This window comes from Rhodamnia argentea, chromosome 10 (genome assembly GCF_020921035.1).
Source record: "Rhodamnia argentea isolate NSW1041297 chromosome 10, ASM2092103v1, whole genome shotgun sequence".
Lineage (NCBI taxonomy): Eukaryota > Viridiplantae > Streptophyta > Magnoliopsida > Myrtales > Myrtaceae > Rhodamnia > Rhodamnia argentea.
In genome coordinates, this window is record NC_063159.1 from 10,314,629 (window position 1) to 10,336,932 (window position 22,304).

At 43.9% G+C, this 22,304-nt stretch overlaps 3 protein-coding genes and 2 pseudogenes across 5 annotated transcripts; 4 read left to right on the forward strand and 1 right to left on the reverse strand.

The window, feature by feature from the left end:
• The first annotated feature begins 680 nt into the window (after nucleotides 1-680).
• Nucleotides 681-2,769, forward strand: LOC115742644 (annotated as a pseudogene).
• LOC115742747 (metacaspase-1-like) lies at nucleotides 2,643-5,871 on the reverse strand. 3 transcript variants are annotated; one of them, XM_048271318.1, is made up of 6 exons: nucleotides 5,526-5,871; nucleotides 5,273-5,477; nucleotides 4,395-4,725; nucleotides 4,184-4,304; nucleotides 3,856-4,062; nucleotides 2,643-2,860 (listed from the first exon to the last, which is right to left on the reverse strand). In XM_048271318.1, exons 1-6 carry the CDS (start codon nucleotides 5,682-5,684, stop codon nucleotides 2,801-2,803), a joined length of 1,083 nt encoding a protein of 360 aa, XP_048127275.1. In that variant the 5' UTR covers nucleotides 5,685-5,871; the 3' UTR covers nucleotides 2,643-2,800. The 3 variants fall into 3 exon arrangements, with proteins under 3 accessions (XP_048127275.1, XP_030533082.1, XP_030533080.1); XM_030677222.2 differs by having other exon boundaries at nucleotides 5,273-5,483; nucleotides 5,523-5,871; XM_030677220.2 differs by having other exon boundaries at nucleotides 5,273-5,871.
• Nucleotides 5,872-13,000: 7,129 nt separating this feature from the next.
• LOC125312696 lies at nucleotides 13,001-15,666 on the forward strand (annotated as a pseudogene).
• Nucleotides 15,667-16,658: 992 nt separating this feature from the next.
• LOC115742800 (RPM1-interacting protein 4-like) lies at nucleotides 16,659-18,272 on the forward strand. The gene is made up of 4 exons (XM_048271805.1): nucleotides 16,659-16,664; nucleotides 16,788-16,873; nucleotides 16,939-17,067; nucleotides 17,409-18,272. Exons 1-4 carry the CDS (start codon nucleotides 16,659-16,661, stop codon nucleotides 17,731-17,733), a joined length of 546 nt encoding a protein of 181 aa, XP_048127762.1. The 3' UTR covers nucleotides 17,734-18,272.
• A 564-nt stretch (nucleotides 18,273-18,836) lies between these two features.
• Nucleotides 18,837-21,371, forward strand: LOC115742799 (uncharacterized protein At1g28695-like). Its single transcript, XM_030677293.1, has 3 exons — nucleotides 18,837-18,977; nucleotides 19,260-19,631; nucleotides 20,862-21,371. The coding sequence occupies exons 1-3, from the start codon at nucleotides 18,837-18,839 to the stop codon at nucleotides 21,369-21,371; spliced, it is 1,023 nt and encodes a 340-aa protein (XP_030533153.1).
• The last annotated feature ends 933 nt before the right edge of the window (nucleotides 21,372-22,304 follow it).

The following is a 22,304-nucleotide window of genomic DNA, read 5'->3' on the forward strand; positions in this document are numbered from 1 at the left end:
AATTGGTGTGAAAAGCAAAGGGAGACTCAAAAAGAAGGATAGGAATAGTGGCTCCGGCTGACTGGCTGGGGCAACTGCCACGTCATCATGACAAGACCGTCTGTCGTTCATCTCATCTCATGCCACCCAAATTTTCCTCTTTCCTGTTCTTTTTTGTTTTTTTTTTTCCATTTCTTTTCCAAAATTTTTTAGGCCCGAGGTTAAATTGCTTTCTAATGACTTTCCCTTCAAACTTTAAAAGTTAAAAAAGTATGTTAGTCGAATATACAAAACAATAAAAGAATCGCATGCAGTTAATTAGGGAAAATTTCAAAAAAGGGCATGAAGTGGCCTCTTTTTCTCAAATAAGGGCCTAGAATGAATGTTGTTTCAAATAAAGAGCTGAAAGTCTCAAATCATTTCAAATAAGAGCCTAACTGAAGGGTATTTTTGTCTTTTAAACTTCTAGCCTTTTCTTTTCTGTTTTCCTTTTTTTCTCCTCCCCTCCCCTCCCCTCCCCTTCATCATCTCTTCCGACTTGAATGCACGGTGGTCTTCGTCTTCCATCTACTGACGCACTCGGGGAAAGAGAGAGAGAGAGAGAGACCGAGGGTTGGGTCGTTCCTTCATTTCTTTCCCTCATGACGAATGGCTTGATCGGAAGTGAGGCTTTGAGCCGGTCTTGCGGAAGTGAAGCTTTGAGCCGGTCTTGCGGAGGGATTTCGTCGGGTGTTTCCGAATGGTGGAGAGATTTTGTGGACCAGCGATAAAGAAACCGTAAAAACGAGGCGCTCCGATGGCGACCAATAACAATAACGCATCGGAGATGCCGGAAGAGCCGAGCATCGACACCGACAAAGCTCGCCTACGAGATCTTCTCAATCCTCGAGAGCAAGTTCCTCTTCGGTTACGACGACCCCAAGCTCTGGGTCCCCAAGCAAATGAACCCAAAAACCACCCGCCGACGCCGACGCAGACAATAACAACCCCTCCGCCGTCAAGAACCAACGAGGCAATATCCGCACCCTTGCCGTTGATCGCAGCGGCATGCGAGGCATGCTCCCCGGCAAAGCCCTCGCCTATCCGTAGCACGCCCTCAAGTCGAAGTCCGACAACCCGGACGCTAGCATCGTTGACTACTTTGACGTCGCCGCGGGCACCGGTGTAGGTGGCATCCTTACCGCCATGCTCTTCGCCACAAAGGACTACACCCGCCCGATTTTCTGGGAAGACGACATGTGGAAGTATCTCGCCGTCCGCGGTCGGAAGTTCTACCGCTCACGGCCCGTCTCCGGCTCGGGCGGGTTCTTGCCCGGGGGGGGCTCCGCTCCACGTCGTCGGCGACGGCCGCACCGGAGAGGCTCGTGAGGGAGTCCTTCGGCGACGGGGCGGGGAGGGAGCCGACATCGAGGGACACGCCGAAGCCGGTTCGGGTGCCGTGCTACGACTTGACAAGCTCGGCACCACTCCTGTTCTCGCGTGCGGACGCGCCGGAAATGGATAGGTTCGACCGACTTCCAGCTGCGGGAGGTGTGTCGGGCCACGTCGGCGGAGCCTGGCATCCGGGAGCCGGTGCATATGCTGTCGGTGGACGGGCGGACGCGGTGCATGGTGGTGGGAGGGACGTTGGCGATGAGCAACCTCGCGGCGCGGCGATCACGCACGTGCTGCACAACAAGTAGGAGTTCCCGTTCGTGCGAGATGGAAGACTTGTCGAAGAAGACATGCTGGAGGACATGATGAACGGGAGGGGAGGGCAGGGGAGGAGAAAAAAAAAAGAAAATAGAAAAGAAAAGGCTAAAAGATTAAAAAGACAAAAATGTCCTTCAACTAGGTCCTTATTTGAAACGATTAAAGCACTTCGGACCCTTATTTGAAACGATGTTCACTCTAGACCCTTATTTGAGAAAATGAGACCACTTCAGGCCCTTTTTTGAAATTTTCCCAGTTAATTATGGTAAGTCTTGGAGATTCCGTGTTAAAAAAAGAAAAAAATTGAATCCTAAAACCTGAAAATTTATTATAAGTAAAAATCATTCGAGGCATTTCGAAAAAAGGGGACACGGCCTTCGCAAGTGGCTAATACTTTAGCCACTTTTTTGGTCACTCGATACTCTAATAAAGAATTTATTTGAAATGATATTTTTTTTGCTTACTTCGTAACTATTCACAAGCCACTTCAATTTTATGTCAGATATTCGAAAGTCAAAAGCATAGGAATGGTAATACGAATGCGAAAGCAAAGTCGGACCTTTTTTTTATCAAACAACTTTCCAATACGTAAAAGGTTTCTTCATAAATTTGAGGGGAAAGCAAATGCAACATGGTAGCCAATGCCCCCTAAATTCAAACTACTAAGTAGGTGCACTATTGAACAAGCGAGTGATTATGAGGGGAGCTGCCACAAACATCATGGGGTTGAAGAGAACACCTTCATCTCGAGCTTCAAATTTTTCTGCCCTCCCCCTTTTCCTCTTCTTATCTCTTTGCCTTTAGAGCATTGTAAACATCTCGAGCTGATGATATGCACGGCATTGCTCCTCCTGTTGGCACTGCGAAATTTCACCTCAACTAAGACTTTTAGGAGAAGGTATTAGACCCTTTCCTGTTACTCAAATCCCACAACAGCCATCCACTTCACGTGAAACACACGTTGAGATTCAGTCACTAAGTACAAGCTAGAAAACGCTCAGCTCGTTCATCCAGAACAACTGAAAGACAAATTTCAGTCTAGGTGGGAACCAAGTTAGCCGTAATGCCATCAAGCTGATGACGATGAATAAGAACTGATTCAGCTTGATAAAGCCTTCTGTCCGCCACGCTACAAAGAGAAGGGCTTTGTGTACACATCGAATCGCTCATTCGCAGTTAATTGAGGTTCCTGCAAAATTGGAGGGGTAATATTAAGAGGGTGCAATGGTGGTAGTAATGGGTATAACACAGCACAGGAGCGTCTAGCCTCCGAGATTGTGAGATTCATGCAGAAGAACTAGGCAACAGGAATTTAACAAAGTCCACTACTTTGATTCGTCGATTCAGGCATGGTGGAAGCAAGAATTATGGAGAAGCCTATATGTTAAAAAAAACAAGTTCAGACAGCACTTTGTTTGTGCTCTGATGATAAGAGGATGCTTTAGTGGTCAAAGCATCGCTAACCTTTTGCTGGTAGATGATATAGGTTTTTCAACAACCATTCACAACTGTGAACAAGTTCATCAAGCAGAACCTCTTACAGATAAAGGTCTTTTGGCAAAGAAGCCAATTTACCTAGTAGGAATCATGAGTTACCGAGGAAGACCATCCAACCGCCTTACCCTTTCCAGAACAGGAGAAAACTCTCCATACGATTCTGAATGATTCCATTTCCATAATGTAATCTCACGTTTCAACTGAATTATTGAGCATTTCGTGTGCATATGAAATAACTTCTCTAGCCCTTTCCACATATTGTAACCAGCTTTAAGGATCTCCCTCATCTTTCCATGACAATATTAGTACATTGAAGATGCTTCAACCAAATAAAATAAAACGAAATATGCACCAACGCGCTTCATGTTATGTTTTCGAATGACTTATATAAAAGTGATTTAGATCAACTACCATCTCACAAGAGCGAATTTTGAATCTGACAACCAAAGCTATACAAGTAATCTTAGTCCTACTCGCCATGAGATGCCTGGTTTCAAAATGGAATCAGAAAACCTCAGGCACATTCTAGAGCAAAATTCACCTGTCCATTTTAAGTTCAGTTGGTTCAATTATCAGAGACAGCTTCTCTTTTGTATTGTTCCAGCACTTCATTTTGGTGCAAAGCAAGAGGCCCCAGAGCAACTTTTTTCACAAAGAAACAGCTGATGCTGCTGTAGTATAACATACCTGTCTTAGTCGTGTGCTGAGGTTCCCACCAGTCAAAAGCATCGTGATGAGAGAAGTTACAAGTCCACCCTCAAGTTCATCGCCGGTGTTCCGAATGGTAGACCGCATCGCAGTCAGCATGCTCCCATATGTGGCGGCATGTCCACGCTCAATGGCTTGGATGAAGGAATAAGTCATAGCACCCGTTGATGTAACCTGGGAAAGAGCCTGTTGGCACAGAGAATTGGCCTGACTAAGTTTGCGATCCCTTTTACTTAGTTACAAAATCATCAAGGATTTTTCAGCATTCCTAGAAAGCCATTAAAGTGCCAAACTCCAAAAGTTTTACCGAAGTATCGGCAGAAGTTTGATTGTCATCACAGCCGCTAAAAGAAATCACTTCTCCCCCACTTGTCCCTTTCCATACTCCTGAACGAGGCCTATGGTCCTCCCAGATATACTGACCTCTTCTGCATTACAAGAGAAAACAAACAAAGTTCGTCTCTGGATGGCTAAATCTACAGACTTTGTGGAAAGAACCATGCGAAGGACAAACAAACCTGTCCATTCGACAGAGAAAGGGTAAATCTAACACAGTGCCACTGTGACAAGAATCAATGATGGCATGAAGCTTAACCCCACGAGGAAGAGGCCTGACGATTGTTGCATTGATCTCATCATCGACGATCATGCCTTGGGTCCTAAAATCTGAAGGGCAGAGCGTTTCATCGAAACCATCCACCTCGTCGCCGTCACGGTCCCTCTGCTGGGATCCATGACCAGAGAAATGGAATACCAAAGAATCCCCAGGCCTGCAACCTTGGACAAGCCAATGGAACGCCATTCTCATGTTCTGCTTGGTCGGACGCCTCAAAGGATCACGCTCATCTTCTGCAAAGTTTAGTTCCACAGATTAATGAGGCCCCACTTGGCCATTCCAGATTAAGCAATAGACAACTCGAAACAATAAGCGGCTGTTAACAGAGCACATAGACTCGGACTATCTTTCGGGAATTTATTCCTATAGTTTCGACTGACTGCAAATCTTTTTCGATCATCATGCAACATGACTAAGACAAAGAGAAGATTAACCCTGCTTCATACATTCATAGTCGAGAATCCAAAGGGATGAAGATCAATAAGGAGCCAGAAATTTGGAAAGCTACTAGAATCCGAAGCGAATCTGTAATTCGTTTAGCTTGTTATCACATATCTTCTTACAACAAATATTCTATCGATCGACATTGCAGTGCTATACCAGGTCAAACTCAATGAGAAATTATTGAAGAGAGAAGAAACTGGGAAGCAGACGGTCAACGCGGATTAGTAATGCATTCAGAAGCATCACCGACAGAGCGGAGCAATTGAACGCGGAGACGATCATATTCTTATCGAAGGAGAGACAAAAGCCAAAAAAAAAAAGGAGGGGTGAACGCACCGGTGAGCACGAGGATGGAGGACTCGGGGAACTTGAAGCGATTGATCAACAAGAACTTCATGCACTTGGCGTCGTTGACGCAGCCCTTGAGCTCGTCCCGGGTGTTCCTGTACGAGATGCCACATATCAGAGCTCGCTTCCCGCCGTGAGCCGGGGGAGGGGGGCCCGGCGGAGCGTGCGGAGGAGGAGGAGGATAGCGGTGACCACCGTGCGGAGGAGGAGGAGGAGGAGGAGGAGGATAGTGGTGACCGTGGTGGTGGTGGTGGAAGGAGGACGAGTGGGAGGAGGAGGGAGGCAGGGAGCGAGGATCGGCGACGAGGGTGACGGCGTGACAGAGGGCGCAGCGGATGGAGGGAGCACCTGGTGGCAACTGCAATGGCGTGTGGCAGTTGGAGCAGTCGACCAGCAACATTACGACTGGCCCAGAGGGAGGGAGAGAGAGAGAGAGAGAGAGAGAGGTGAAGATGGTGTTCTGCAATGGAGGGAGACGGCGGAAGGAATGAGCCTTGTCAAACCAAAATCTCAGAGAAGCTCGACGAGGAGAACAAGGAGGAGGGAGGAGATGATGAAGAGGAAGTGGTTTTGGTTAGTCAAAGTCTTCGATTATTATTGTTATTATTATTATTTTAAAAGAGAACGAGTCATGTCCTTGCTGGGAAGCTCATCGGAAGGAGAGGGGAGGAGGGAAAACGGAAAAGGCCACGGATTTGCAGAAAAAAGACACAGACTTTCCTACTTTTGACTCCCTCGATGGCATCGAAACGCGTCTTTAGTTATTGCGACAAACTTAACACGAGTGCAAAATATTTAAAAATAAAAATAATTTGCCATATATACAAATTGAAAAAATAAGACATTTCATCACTTAAACGTACTGTTAAATTATATTTCGAGTTTCAGCCCCAAAATCTCACTAAAAAAAAAAGGAATTTATTTATATTCTGTTGGAGAAGATAAGCATTATTAATTTTTGACCGGTTTGATCGATCAAGATATGCTTCTTGACGGCTTCTTGATATTGGGCGCCACAGGACGGAAAAGGGGGCACACATGTATTATTGTTATGATGTTATTGTGGGCCCCATATATGAAATTGTGGGGCCAAGTTTTGTCAGAGAGAGAGAGAGAGAGAGAAGCAAAATAAAAGGGCGTGAGTTGCTTCTAGGTTACTTTTTTTCTCTGGACAAAAGAAAAAGTGTGTGCAGAGTGACGCCGCACGATACAACACCGAAGCCGCACAAGAGAAAAAAAAGGCGAAGAGCAACCGCACGAGAAAGAGAAAAGAACGTAAGGGACGTTCTGGTATTTCGATCGGGCGCGAGCTACTGCTTCTAATTTTTCTATTACAATGAATTATTCTTATTGGCTCTCCCGTAGATGTAGGTATCGATACTCGGATCGAATCACGTAATCTCTAATGTCTTTATCGTTCATCGTTATTTCTCTAGGCTTTTCGCATTGACTTATTTGCAAGATCCCGATTAGTTTCCGCTCGTTAATATTATAACAAGTACATTCTCAATTTCTGACCATTAACATAAGCTTCTTCGTTACACCACTTAACAAATTAATTTCTCCTCTGGTATTGTAATCGATCCTCGAATTTCATCCGGGCATACGAGCCGTATCTAGGACTAAATCTAGGATTGAAGTACGATCGCGTATATGCAAGACACGTCATAAGTGCGTATTTAAGCGATGTGGGATCACACTTAATGCACAACAGCTGAAATTACCATCTCTTATATGAAGGGCGTAGCAATTATCCTCTACTTGTTTAACCTTCTGAATTGGTGTCTAAGCTAGCCAGGCTAAGAACTCAAATTACACTCAATGCTTTCTATAACTCCTTGTATTTTTTGTATTGCTTGTGAAACGTTATGTCATATCTAAGAACTAAATGACGTGGAGCTCTTCTAAAATTTAATGCTGGATTTGTCCTCCGAAAGCAACTCGCATGCGGTTTTCCCAACCGCTGGTCGCGGCGGATGTCGCTTTTTTCGAGGAAATATTAGACAAGCCAAACTTGTCAAGTCAGCAATGAGACAGTCTATTCAAAGCACGACACGTGTCTACACGGGCCCATCCATCAGAAATTTTTGAATGTCATTGAGCCAAATTGTAATAATTCTGGTTAGACCCTATTTAGAATCACTTTCCCATATTCATCTAAATCGGAAAAGAGTGCCAAATGAATTTCTTTTGAGACCAATGACAGATCTTCCTCAATAGGAATTGAACTCCTTAAGTAACTGATGTAAGTGGTATGATCGATCCGTGATTGATGCAATAAAAGCTATATTGGCTATAAAAGTAGCTTTCGTGTGATTTTTAAGCTAAATAGTCCACTCAGAGCGCGACACGTGTTACTTGATAGTTTCTATTCGCTCTCCCCGGATCAGCACTCGATGCCATTCACGTGACTGGAATAGAGAAGAGATCGCATGGATGTTAACTGGTGGATGGGAAGCTCCATTTATTAGGTATGAAGAAGAAGGGAATGAGCTGTCGAAGACCCAGTATGCTACGCAATCAAAACCTGCATTATTAGTCTAATTCCCATCGTGTATCAGACCTTGTCACAATATGAGTATCGATGGAAAGCTAAAGGGAGGAAGATTTGTATTGCTTTCACACATTGAAAATTATGAATACAACCCTATTTATAGTACAAGGAGTCTAATTAATCTAGTTAAGAAATATACAGAAAAAGGAAAAAATCAATTCCTTGATATACAATATTCCAGTGAATCAATTAAGTCCAATCGTATCAAATATACGATATCAATCGATATCAAGGTATCTTCATCATATCAATCAGAGATAACCATATCTCCAACACTCCCCCTCAAGCCGGCGGTCTATACACATCGAGAACGCCTAGCTTGCTTAGTAGATATGCATGTTGTCTCTGACAAAGAGGTTTGGTGAAGATGTCCGCAGGTTGCTCGGTTGTCCCGATGCCTTTTGTCTTGATCACCCCATCTTGGATTTTATCTCCGATGAAATGACAATCTACTTCTATATGCTTCGTTCTTTCATGAAAACTCGGAGTTCTTGCAAGTTTAAGAGCGGCATCGTTGTCACAAAATAGAATTGTTGGTTCCCTTACCCATACACCAAGATCTCCAAGCAATCCTCTTATCCAGACAATCTCACTGCTAGTTTTTGCCATTGCTCGATATTCTGCCTCAGCAGATGATAATGAAACGGTCGATTGTTTCTTCGTTTTCCATGAGAGTAGTGAGCTTCCTAATTTGATGCAGAATCCCGTAATCGATTTTCTACTCAAGGGACAAGTAGCATAATCTGTGTCACAATATGCCGTCATCTCCATGCTGTTATCTCGAGACAGTAGTATACCTAATCTCGGACATCCTTTTAAGTACTTTACTACTTTCAATGCAGCATTCATGTGGGACTGTTTTGGGTCATGCATGAATTGACTGAGAATTTGTACAGCATAGCATATATCGTGCCCGATCATAGTGAGGTAGATAAGCTTCCCAACAAGTCTCTGAAATGTAGAAGGATCCTTGAGTAAAGGATCTTCATTCATTGGTGACAATCCCTTATCATATTCGGTCGTCGTTAATTTAGCATTCTGCTCAATAGGAATGACACCTGGTTTGGAGCTTGATAGTCTTGCTTCGGATATGATTTCTAGGACAAATTTGCGCCGACTAAGACAAATTCCTTTATCCGATCGTGCAATTTCAATCCCGAGAAAATATTTGGGGGGTCCCAAATCTTTAATATGGAAAGTGGAATGCATGTACTTCTTGAATTCCTTGATGGCAGATTCATCATTCCCCATAATGAGTATATCATCAACATATATTTGCAAGTAAATGGATGATGTACCTCGACTCCATGTGAATAAGGCATAATCGTGTTTTGATTGCTTGAATTTTGCAGTTGTGAGTGCATTTGTAAATTTAGCATACCACCGACGAGAAGCCTGTTTGAGTCCATATAGGGATTTGCGGAGACGACATACTCGATCCTCCCCCCGTCTGCGTAAACCCAGTGGAAGATCCATATAAATTTCCTCATCTAAATCTCCATGAAGAAATGCATTGTGAACATCCATCCGATGTAAAGGCCAATCACGAAGGGCAGCAATTGAGAGAAAAGAGCGAACAATGACTTCTTTTGCTACTGGGGAAAATGTCTCTTGATAATCAAAACCTTCTCACTGTGTAAACCCCTTGGCTACTAGTCTGGCCTTATACCGCTCAATGGAACCATCTGCTTTATATTTGATTTTATACACCCACTTACACCCAATGGGCCGGCGATGAGGTGGTAAAGGGACGACATCCCATGTTTTATTCTCCATTAGAGCTTGTAGCTCATCTTTCATTGCTTGTTGCCAACGGAGATCTTTGGTAGCCTCGTTGTACGTGGATGGTTCCTGTTCCTCGGATATTCTACTAATGCAGCACATATGTTCCGGTGATAAACGAGCATAGCTAACATATGAAGAGATTGGATAGTATGTACCGGTTGAGTTCAAGGTAGAACAAACATAGTCCTTCGTCCATGTCGGTGGTCGCGTTGCGCGGCTTGAACGTCGAAGAGGAACATGATCAAATGGATTAGCATCGAGCGGTCTTGGAGGGTTATGATCCGAAGATTGTGATGAATGAGTTATAGAATCCTCTGATATTGGTGTCTCGTTGTCCATTTCTACCGACAAACCTGGATTAGGTGCTACGGATCCCATGGGAGACAACATTTGAGGAACCATAACCATCTGTGAAGGTGATAAATCTTCTTCACTCAAGAACTGACGATGATTGATAGTTTGTTCCTGTTTTTCCTCTAAAGATTTTTCATTTTGGAAAGGAAAAATATCTTCATGAAAAATAACATCTCTACTAACAAAGAATCGTCCGGTCGAAGGATCAAGAACCCAATATCCCTTCTGAAGAGTAGGGTATCCCATAAATATGCACTTAAGGGCACGCGGACTCAATTTGTCCCGAGAGCCCACAGTAGATACATAACATAAGCAGCCAAAAACATGGAGGTGATGTATATCTAGTTTTTTGCCAAAGAGTAGCTCGAAAGGAGTTCGTCCATTTAGGATCCGAGTTGGCATTCGATTGATTAAGTATGCTGTTGTGACCACACGGTCTCCCCAGAACGTTTCGGGAATGGAAGCTTGGTATTTGATGGCACGAGCAACCTCTAAGAGATGACGATGCTTTCTCTCGACCACCCCATTTTGTTGGGGTGTGTAGACACATGAACTTTCATGGACGATGCCATTTGAAACAAATAGAGAGGAACACTCAAGATTAAAGAATTCACGTGCATTATCGGTTCGAACCTTTTGCACTGATTTATGGAACTGATTTTTAATTAAGGCAAGAAAATTCTTAACATGGGAAATGACTTGACCCTTGGATTGCATTAGGAAAATCCAAGTCGCACGTGTATAGTCATCCACAATTGTGAGGAAAAATCGAGATCCATCACGGTGTGGTGTGTGATATGGTCCCCAAATGTCCATATGTAAGAGAGAAAAAGATGTATAGGCACGTGAAGTGCTCTTCGAAAAAGGTAATCTTGATTGTTTTGCTAGAGGACAAATCGGACATTTTGGATGAGGAAAAGAGGCGCTATGGCCTAAACGCTGATGAGACAGAATAACATTTGTATTGATGTTGGCATTACACAAGATGCCCTTATTCAAGGGAAAAAGTGAAACATCAAGATTTCTACTAAGTGTGGCCCAAAAATAGAGTCCCTCGTGAATTTTACCCAAGCTCATCGGTTTCCCAATCGAAAGGGCCTAAAAGAAGCGGACATCAGAATCGAAGATAACTCGATAGGAATTGTCTTCACAGAGTTTGGAAACCGAAATGAGATTAAATTGGAATTCGGGAACAAGTAGAACATTTCTCAACATGATGGACAGGTTGAGTGAAACATCGCCAATTTTTGTGACGAAAATATTGTTTCCATTTGGGAGACGTACTGAGCTATGAGGGGATGAATCATGAATATCAGAAAGGACACGTTCATCGCAAACTATGTGGTCACTAGCACCTGAATCAATAATCCATGCTTTATTTGAAATGGAGCTTAAGCAATGAGAAATACCTGCATAACTGTTCGTCTTATCCTGCGTTCCCAATTGTCTTAAAGCTCTCATAATTTTTTGGAATTGATCTTCATTGATAGGCTGATGAACTTTGGTATGTGCTGTGATGGAGATATCTCGTTCCTTTCTTTCTTTGTCTATTGGCTTTCCATGCAACTTCCAACAAGTCTCCCTAGTGTGATAAGGACGCTTGCAAAAATCACAAAATTTACCTTTGCCTTTGTTGGAATTTTGGGCATATGATTTATTTGAGGCGTAATTATGACCGCTAGATCCCTTCCCCATGGGTGTTGATGTGGGGTGATATGCACCATCTGACTTGGGTGCGGCGAAGATGAGTCCTCCATTGTCTGATCGTGAGGTGTTGTTAGAGTTGTCAGATCTCACGAGTCCAGGGCCGTCAGTTTGAGCAAACATGTTAGGGCCACTCCATTTAGAAGACATTAGGTTGTCTTCTTCACCTAAGAGCCCTAGAGTCGTGGGCGATCCGCTGAATCCGCCATTGCCGGACCTCACCGCAAGCAGCCGTTGTTCAGGCGTGGCCTTGGCTGCGAGGATAACGCGGTCTCCGATTTTTAGATATTCCGAGGAGGCTAAGCATTGCGATTCTTCCTAGACCGCGAGCTGATATATTCGGCCGAGTGAGGGGATGGGCTCCATGGCGAGGATTTGGCTGCGAAATGGTAAGTAACTCTCATTTAATATAAGCAAAAAACGAGTTACCTTCTCCCTTTCCTTGATTGCTTGATATTGTGCTAAAGTCGCATCTGGTCCCTCTAATTTCTCTTCAGCCATTTCTAGCTCATTCCAAAGCCCTGAAAGTTTGTTGAAAACCATGGAAATCAAAAGATTTCCTTGTTTCAACTCCGATAGGGCCTGAGTTAAGCCAAAAATCTTGGCCCTATCAAGCTTTCCATACATTTCTCGTATGTTTTCCCAAATAGCCTTCGCGTCTTCGGTTGGAGGTAGTCCGGCGGCAACCTCCGGGGTAAGACAATTACCGATCCATGTCCGAACGAGCTGATTACACTTCCTCCATTGTCGTGCTAATCGCTTGTCGGATGGTACGAGGACAGTTCCGTCGATGAACCCCTCCTTCTCTTTCGTAATTAGGGCTCGCCGAAGCTCTCGCGACCAGACGGAGTAGTTCTCTGGCCCCGAGAGCAGCTGTGAGATGAGACGAAGCTCAGGTCCATCAACCGTGGATGTGTACAGGGGATCTCCCGGCTCAGGTCGCCCGCCGGGATGCCTGTGAAAGGAAAATACCCGGGTCCATAGGTCGGGTATGGATTCGTCCCAAAACCAGAAGGACCCGAAAAATTTTGATTTGCAAAAGGCCATTGAACATATGGACCTGGATAAAATTGCCCTGTACCGGGCATAATAGGATCTTGTCGGCCTTCATTGGACTGTGTCTCGTTTTCTCCCACCATGGTTGGATGTTGATCCGAAGACAAATCATCCACTCTTTGGACGTTGGAAAGAGCTTCTGGATCCTGGGAGTCTCCAGATTTTGTGGCTTGATTTTTTGGCATGATCAAGCGAATTGTGGAAAAAAGAAAATCTTCCTTCAAAGGTTTGGCGTGAAATTTTTTTTTTTGAAGGAACAAGAAATGGAAATGGTGGCGCAGAAGCTAGGTAGTGAAGGATGGCTCTGATACCATGTCACAATATGAGTATCGATGGAAAGCTAAAGGGAGGAAGATTTGTATTGCTTTCACACATTGAAAATTATGAATACAACCCTCTTTTTAGTACAAGGAGTCTAATTAATCTAGTTAAGAAATATACAGAAAAAGGAAAAAATCAATTCCTTGATATACAATATTCCAGTGAATCAATTAAGTCCAATCGTATCAAATATACGATATCAATCAATATCAAGGTATCTTCATCATATCAATCAGAGATAACCATATCTCCAACAGACCTAAACAAAAGCCAGTGTGAATGAGTCGTCCAGTGTGATAAAAACCCATACCAAACTGGACATAGTTGCAATAAAGTATGCCTATGTCATTACTTAAAATATTATGTGAGAAAAATGCCGAGTTAAGACCAAACCCAGTTAACCAATAGATGGAAATCTTGGTTTTAAGTCGTTTTCTCGGACCAACACCTAGTCCGAGAAAGCAAATGTAAGGAAAGATCGAAGGTTTTGATGCAACATCCGACAGGAGACGTGTATCCAATCGAATCTTGGAGCGTTAACTCTTGGACGATCGTCAAGTGGAGAGCCAACAAGAGAAGCCAAAAAAAACGACACACGAAGCTCCTTTCCCGTTCATTGCCAAAGCGTCTTTCCCTTTCTCTCAACACGCGCGGTCCATCCACGCCTGCTTCAACAAGTGGTTTTAGCAGAAAGATTGATATCCTTTGCGTTCCTAACATAGACGAAAGGAGCACATGCCCCATTCTTCACATCAAAACTACAGCCCTTCGCCACATCTAGTTCGTCGTTCAAGTTGCTCCAATTAGTTGGATCGCCAATAATGGGACGCTTCTTTTTAATGATAAAGTCACTCTTACGTGGTGCCACGTAATCTTTTCCGACGAGCGAGAGGACGATACATACAAGTGAAAGGATTTAAATGAGAAATCGCAATTGAAGAGAAGAAGAAAGAAGCACTAAACTGAGGATCCTACGAAAGATTTGGATAAGAACATCTCTAGCCTTCAACAAGATCTTCTCTAATACCATCAGCCTACAAATAATGCTAGGCTAGTTAAATTAAAGAATGACTTATTAAATTAAGGGATAATTCGAAATAAGGGAGTGATGATCCTTGTAGAAGATAGCTATTGATGATCATTCATAGCGGATCGTGTATATGTTGTTATAGTCAAGTCACGTGTGCATCACCCTTTGCCTAGCGGATCGTGCAACTTCCTTGAAGATCGATTAAGACTATGTCTCAATACAGAATAGTGAATATAAGGACATGTTTTTTTTTTTTTTTTCTGATCAGTTCTACGCATTTAGTTCCTTAATTAATTAACTAATGAATTAATTTTTGTGCATTTGCCCCACAATCCATCACACGACAAACCTGTTTTGACCAACTTGCCATTTTCCCCTAACATGCTCAGGCACTTTGTCATGGCTACACTTCACCTTAGCAGCAGCAGCCGCCGTTACTTTCGATGACGACCCGTTCGCCCCGCCAATTATGACTCCGTGCTTTGCTGCCCATTGGAGCTACCAATTGTGCATCGATCTCAAACCTCACTGCGTTTTTTATGTATTTGAAGTATCAAGATAGGAAATTTCCAAAATGAGGTGAATCTATTGCTTTACTGTGGGCAGATGATGATCTGGACAAGGAGTTCCATGGCGCGCCGGGAGCCGAAGGCCTCCTGCGACGGAGAGACCTACCAAGTATATGCAAATCACAGATTGAGATCAACTTACATCGCTATTTCCTAGATGAAGCCACTGCCATGACCCGAGCTTCTGCTCTCATACTCGACCCATTCAATCCCCTCGAAGCCCAGATGCTCTCTCGTCTCGCCATTGTTTTCGCCGATGTCCATGCGATCGGGCCCCTCCATGCCCTAGCCGTCAGATCCAACGTCGGGCATTCGTCAGTTTCGCTCTCTGAATCCATAGGCAGCCTTCGGATCGAAGACAAAATTTGCATGATGTGGCTCGACTCGCAAGCATCGAGATCGGTTGCCTATGCGTCGTTCAGGGAGCTTGGCGAAGATCATGATCGACCAGTTGATGGAACTTCGACGCAGCCTGGTCGATTGCGGCAGACCCTTGTTGTGGGTCTTAAGGGAGGACGCAACCTCAGGAGAGCATGAGGAGAATGCGAAATCCCTACTTTCCGAACTGAAAGTCCCAAGCGAAAGACGATGCATTGTAGATTGGGCGCTGTAAGAAGAGGTTCCCCCCACCCCGCGATGAGGGCTTTCTTGACGCACGGCGGGTGGGACTCGACCTTAGAGAGCATGGCGGCAGGAAGGAATCCCCATGATTTGCTGGCCTCAAATCGGAGATCAAACAAATTAATAGTAGGTGGGTGAGTGAAGTATGGAAAATGGGGATTGACATGAAGGATATTTGCGACAGATCGATGGTCGAGACCATGGTAAGGACATTGATGGAGACAAGAATGGGGAGATTATGAAGTCTGACGGCTAGGATTTCCGCATTGAGTTCAGGTAGTGTTGGCCCGGAGGGATCTTTATCGAAGAACTTGGGAAGACTAATTGAAAATATAAGGAAGATTGGTCGGACAAGTAGAGTTATCAGCATATGATTCAATGTAAATCTCCCAAATTTAGGGTGAGTTTGGTTCGACATTTAGAAGTAGCATTTGGCCCCGAATGCTCCTTTGAAAAATGTTGAACCGTTTGGCAAGCATTTCGAAGGAGCATTTGGCCAAATATTCCTCTTAGGAAGGCTGAAAGCCCAATGCTAGAAGCCCCAAGATTAGCTTTCAGCATTTGCATTCCCCCAAAGCTCTTTCCAAATGTCGAACCAAACCCACCCTTAAATGGTTCTATAGAGCATGTGATTGAAAGTGGAACCTCTGGCTATTTTCTCCTTCCTTTTTTCCCTCCTCTTCTTCTACGATTCCCCCTCGCAATATAGACACTTGTTGGCTCTGTACATCATAAAGAATTTCCCTCTTCTTCTATGATTCTCCCTCACAATACAGACATTGGTTGGCTCTATACATTATAAAGAATTTCCCTCAACCAATCACGAGGCTACTTGCATTGGTTTAGTGGAAAATGAATGTATTTTTCTAAACATAATCGCTTGTATCGCCACGAAAATTGAATTAACGAAAAGTATTTTCATCGAAAATGCATAAGAGATAAGTTGTTATCGATAGTGTAAGTATTTTGTAGTGATCAATCATTTGAAATGATATAAATAGTTATTTTTTGAATAATATTTTTCTAACCATATAGTTTCCGCGAAGCAAACCGAGCATATTTTCCCTTTCAACTTTTCTCGGACAATAGGATTATGATGACATCATCAAGTGATGCACCTTTATGGAATCTCCGCGGAATGCTGACGTGTACCTCCAGCGCAAAGGAGGAGGAGGAGGAAGTCAACGAAGACCGGGGCGCATGAGATCCGCCGTGATTCTCTACGTGGTCTGTAACCCGGATCACCATTTCATGTCGTTCACTGATCTGAAGAAGAAGACTTTCCCTGTCATGTTCACTCTTTATTTGTCGAACCACCACCTCCTCCTCGTTCGCTCGAGTCTCTTCCCTTCAAAAACGAAGCTTCTCTGAGCAGAACTAATGGCGGTCAGTGCTTTCTTTCTCCCTTATGTGCTTCTGAACAGTCCTCTGTTTTCTTGCTCGAAATGATTATGGGTTTTTGGTTGTATGTTTACCCGTGCGTTGATCTGGTGTTCTTGCGGCTCACAGTTGCTGACATTTGGAAACTGGGAAGACACAGATACCGTTCCTTATACAACCTACTTTGAGAGAGCAAGAAAAGGAAAACCCAAATGGTGCTCATAGCGATTACGAAACGTATACAACTAGTGAACCTAGTACTAAAACCTGTTCTATCCAGGAGGAGGTTGCCCGGGATTCACAGAAAGTTGCAGAGCCAGAGACAGCAATGCCAAAGCACAAGCACTACCGAAGTGGAGATGAAGCTGAGCGAAGAAGGCTCAGTGACTACCCTGCATCAAGACCCTAGGTATGAAAGGGTGCTGAATCGCCTGTTCATCACCATGGTGGAATGAGTTCCCCAAACAGATCGGTGTGGAAAAATCCACGGTCGGAGTGCATCCAGTCCTCTTCTCACTTCACACAACATTAGACCAGTGTTGGGGGCGGAGGAGGTCGAATGTCTTCTCCAGTGCGAGAGAAGAGGTACCCATCCACAAGTAGCGGACATAGCGCAGCTCCCATGACTCCGAGAAGAGCTCGTCTCAAAACAGTTGCCCGAGGAGATAAAACAGTAATCTCTCAACTATGTTTGCTTTTCTTAATGGAGAGTATCTGATGAATCCGAGGAAATTAAAAAGAGACTAACAGTTGCCCTCTAGAAGTCAGAACGTTCCTGCATTTTGTTGCTATGTGGCTTGAACCAATTGGTTCTGATTCTCGTGTTCTGTTTTATCAGCCTAATCACTGTACAACCATTCCTAAACTCGGAGATTGGGACGAGACAAACCTTTCGTCAGCCGATGGATACACGCATGGATTTAATCGTGTTGTGGAGGAAAAGAAGGGTGCCGCAAGAACAACACCAGCGACTGCAACCGAGACCCCTCATTCCAATGATCAGCATTTGCTTGCTCATACAAGGTCCGATGTATCGACAGGAGGGTTGAAGAAACAAATGTTGTGCATTCATTAGGTTTTTCTCGCATTTGCCAAATTCTGCTTTGCCTTGTATCGTATTCATACATTCCATGCGTATAAATGGCAATAATACGCAGCTGTTCGTATTCAGCTGGCTTCTTCTTCTAACTGATTGGGTGAGGAATGAGGCATTTTGAGTTCACAGCAATCACCTATGTTCAGGCTAGCTATCCTCTTAGCAACATCAGAGCACAACATTCCAGCACCACAATCCAATGATTTGCATCAGTAACTACTGAAAGGCACACCACTTGCTGAGTCTCCCGAATTCCCTTGCGTAGAGATAAAGTCCATTTACCATCGATGTGCTTTCTAGGGGTCCAGGCAGTTCGCCAACAGACCGAGAACAAGTCAGCTATAATCGAGCGAACCTCTTAAGCTGCAGACTTGTATCTGGTGTACTTTCCGCAAAGCATTGGCAAAACTAAAACAATTTGTCCAGCCGAGAAAGCACTATGTAGAGCCTTTGCTCGAGAAGCAAGCAACATGGCAAGAATTTTCCAAGCAGATATTCCTCGGTTGGCCCATATAATCAGCTCATTCGCCTAATTAGTGGAAGGAAAGAGATAAACTCTGGGGTTCACGAGCTCAGTAGTCATGAGCTACTTAAATAGTAGAAGGAAAGAGATAAACTCTGGGGTTGATAAGTTTAATCTATATAATCTTATAGGGAATGTCTGTTATTCTCTTTTGTGGGTTAAATCTTCCCCGGAAAACAAGCAATTAGAAAATCAAGAAACTTCTCGAGACCCAGTTCACGAAATAAGACAAGAACAAACGAAAAGAACAAAAAGCAAGCGGAAACTGAGAATTCAAGACAGGCGTGTTTGTGGCGTCCTAGGATGGAGCGATACATGTGACTTTGCTTCAAGTTCACCCACAAGATGAAGATAACGTACCTTATTAGCAGGGCTTCATTTTAGTATTAGTTATCATAAAATGAATCACGCCCTCCATGCATACGAGTCTATGAGGTGTCCTCCATAGTTCATCTTCTACGCAAAGCCGATATGCGTCAACGAGGACGAGGGAGCTATTGAAAGGCGACTGATATTAGGGTTAGCTTTCTTGCGAGCACAAGGCAATTTTAGGTCGGCCATGGAGTTCATGAAGGATCGGATCAACCAGTGGGCTCTGATCTGTGGTTTGTTGGTCGGAACATTATATTTGCTCATCAACTGGACTCCTTCTGGCCTTCTCTTGCCATTCCGAGAGGAGCGATTCCCTCGCTCCAAATCAGTAAAAATTTATAATTCTTCCATTTCCATCTGTCAACTTCTTCTTCCTGTTCATTTTTCACTTGTTGTATTCTCTTCTCGCATTCTCGTGTGTTCGTCTGCTTGACAAAAAAGTTGCAAAGGCATTTTGAACAATCTTTTGTTGAGATCATATTAGAGTCCAGTCCGTTACGTAGAGGCCAAATGTATTTTATATCCTAACAAATAGATAAGTACAAGTACATAGAATGTTCCTAGATAATTGCCAAATGAATGATTTTGTTTGAATTCTTGGAATATTCAGGCGGGAGGATACAAGGATGAGCTCGGGAAAGTCTTGGCCGACGCATCGACGGGAAACAACAAGACAGTCATCATGACAGTGGTGAACAAAGCTTATGTCGAGGGCGACAAGTCGATGCTCGATCTGTTCCTGGAAGGGTTTTGGCTGGGCGAGGGGACTCGGCCCTTAATCCGCCGCCTCTTGATCGTGGCCACGGACGGTACGTCCTTCGATAGGTGCAAGTTTCTAGGACTTCACTGCTACCAACTCAAAACAGAAGATGGGTTGGATGGAGAGAAGGTGTACATGTCACCAGGTTTTCTGAGGATGATGTGGATTCGGACACAGTTCCTTGGGAATGTGCTGAAACGAGGCTACAGCTTCATATTCACGGTACAAATGTGACCCTCGCTCACCCGATCATGAACATGAATCTTGTTTCCTTGAGTCATTAGGAGAAACATTTTTCTGCTCTCCTCCAAAATATTACATCGATTATTAGGCGAAAGATATCGTGCATCACTCATTCCTGAATTTACTTAGATTCATATAGCAAACGACAATTTCAAAATTAGAACTTGGCATCAAGAAAAATATATTTCACATGATCTCCAAAGATTTTTCTTGATCATGGTTTCAACCAAAAAGGATAAATGGCTTCTTGAATGATTTTGCTAAATCCTAATTCAATAGGTATTTGATCTCTCAATTTTGCTAAATTATAATGTCTCCCTTAATACTTCACATACTTGAAAAAGGGAAAAGTTCAGAAAAGACCTAAACCTATTACATTAGCGCCAATTTAGTCTTGAATCTTTTAATTGTGCCGATTTCGTCCTAAACCTTTTGACTTGGAGCCAATTCAGTCCTTCCAACTAGTTTTGAATGAATATTGCTGACATGGACGCCAACCGACCTACGTGGCATGGCCGCTGCTGATGTGGATATTTTTAATAGTATTCTAATGATTTTTTTTTTCCTGTTTTCCTTCTCCTTCCTCCTATGATTGGCGAGGGATGGCCTCACCGCCACATGCTAATGCCGAGGCAAGGGCGGAGGCTAGTGAGGGCAGGCGTCGCCTAGGCCGGTGCGGGGTCGCCGGGCGTCACTTGGGCCAAGGTGAGCAACGCCTAGCCTCGCCGGCCTTTGCCTATGGCAACAAGGGACACCCTTGCCAGTCATAACTGTGTTGGCCACAAGAGGAAAGAGGACAAAAACAAGAAATAATAATAAGTTCTATATTGGCAGCTAATCAGTTTTCTCAACCTTTATTCACGAAAGGTTCTGTATTGAAGTACTTTGATAAGCTGAGCACCTAAATCAAGGATAAAACCAACCATTTCATGGGAAATCTTTACGATCTCGGCAAAGTTTTCCGCTCAAAAACCTCCGTTACCCTTTTCCGCCTTCCGGCATCGGAGGCAACACTGCCCACGCAAGCATGAAGTAAATGAATTTTTTGTTTTAGTTTGCTTTGTGTAGAGAAAAAGAAAATGCAGTTTCCTTCACATTATGTGGAAAACGAGCAGCCGAGCATTATTGATCTAGAAAGAGCGAATCTAAAACTTCTATAACTCATTGTAGTGCAAAGACAATCTCATAACACCGGACTATTCGTTGCAGGACACTGACATTATGTGGCTAAGAGATCCATTCCCTCGGTTGAACCAGAACCGGGGCGTGGATTTCCAGATCAGCGTCGACGTGTTCAACGGCGACCCCTGGTCCCAGGGCAACCCCATGAACACGGGGTTCTACATGGTCAGGTCCAACAACCGGAGCATCGCCATATTCGACGCGTGGTACGCCAGGAGAAATGCTTCCTCAGGAATCAAGGAACAAGATGTGTTGAGGCAGATCAGGAAGGAAGGCATGTTTCGGAGGTTGGGATTCGGTGTCAGGTACTTGGAGACCGTGTATTTTAGCGGGTTCTGCGAGAGCAGCCGAGACGTTGGGGCCGTGATCACAGTCCACGCCAATTGCTGCCGCACGATCGCAGCCAAAGTCGCCGATCTGACGGCAGTCCTCCACGACTGGAAGAGGTTCGCCAGGAGCCCCTCTTCCACCTCCACCAATGGCACATCGGCCTTCCGGTGGTCGAAACATGTCGCGTGCCGGCGCTCGTGGCACTGACGGTTGGACTAAATATTATATCGGATCGGCCAAAGTTCAATTCAAATTGCTCCCTGCTTCTGACGGAGTTAGGATGATCTTCATTTAAGATACAACCGAGTTTTTCTGAGGAAAATCTAAGGACTGTATATGTTGGGTCTGATATTACTTCATGTTTTCGATCCAAAGTTTATTTGGGCGTTGACCCAATTATCTGCCCTTCTCTCATTTTGTAATTCACAAAGATATTGCTTCGATTTCGTTTTTCTACCTGCATTGCAAAATTTGTGATGGAAAAACATGAGGTTTCGATCCCCAATTTCATAAAGATAAGGAAACATGAACATTTAAATTTGGATTTAGTCGATAAAAATCGAAATGAACTAAAGATATGACATATTCAATACAAACTGAGGCATGAATGAGCAATTCGCCTTATCCAACATGCCTAGAAGTAGAAACCCAGAAAAATGGAACTTTGAACTCGCAATCGTGGCATCCGACAATAGGGGAAACTCTCGAGTTATATGCGATCTTTTCGCATGGACCTAGCCGTGAGTCGCCAAGTGCAAGTGGAATGACACGTCGCACCTGCAAGGACATGATCATTAAGCAAAAGCTTAAGAGAGAGCCAAATTTGGATATAGACCGAAAGTCTCTACTTTTTACCAAGAAAAAAAGGTTCGGTCAAAATTGGAACCCAAGCTAAGGCTAATTATTTAAAGGACATTTAGCCATCGTCGGATGTATCGTACTATAGTGGCAGCGTACAAACCAATAAAACATGAGATGCATGTATGCAAGATGTTAAGTCGAATGAGATTCATAGCACACGAGCAACAGCGATTGATTAGTTACATTACCACTTTCACATGGTGCATTTGTACTATAAGATATTTTCTCAACTCTTGGCACTCAGACCTTACAAGATCATGCCTCTTCACCCAATGTTAC

What these genes read in the sequence shown, in the direction of transcription:
- LOC115742747 (XM_030677220.2), bottom strand. Translation starts at nt 5,684, where the DNA reads ATGTTGCTGGTCGACTGCTCCAACTGCCACACGCCATTGCAGTTGCCA. An exon ending in CTCCATCCTCGTGCTCACCG is followed by an intron (nt 4,726 to 5,272) that starts GTGCGTTCACCC and finishes TAAACTTTGCAG; the next exon opens with AAGATGAGCGTGATCCTTTG. An exon ending in AAACTTCTGCCGATACTTCG is followed by an intron (nt 4,063 to 4,183) that starts GTAAAACTTTTG and finishes CTGTGCCAACAG; the next exon opens with GCTCTTTCCCAGGTTACATC.
- LOC115742800 (XM_048271805.1), top strand. An exon ending in AGAAAAGGAAAACCCAAATG is followed by an intron (nt 16,874 to 16,938) that starts GTGCTCATAGCG and finishes TGTTCTATCCAG; the next exon opens with GAGGAGGTTGCCCGGGATTC. An exon ending in ACCCTGCATCAAGACCCTAG is followed by an intron (nt 17,068 to 17,408) that starts GTATGAAAGGGT and finishes AGAGACTAACAG; the next exon opens with TTGCCCTCTAGAAGTCAGAA.
- LOC115742799 (XM_030677293.1), top strand. Translation starts at nt 18,837, where the DNA reads ATGGAGTTCATGAAGGATCGGATCAACCAGTGGGCTCTGATCTGTGGT. An exon ending in GATTCCCTCGCTCCAAATCA is followed by an intron (nt 18,978 to 19,259) that starts GTAAAAATTTAT and finishes TGGAATATTCAG; the next exon opens with GCGGGAGGATACAAGGATGA. An exon ending in GCTACAGCTTCATATTCACG is followed by an intron (nt 19,632 to 20,861) that starts GTACAAATGTGA and finishes TATTCGTTGCAG; the next exon opens with GACACTGACATTATGTGGCT.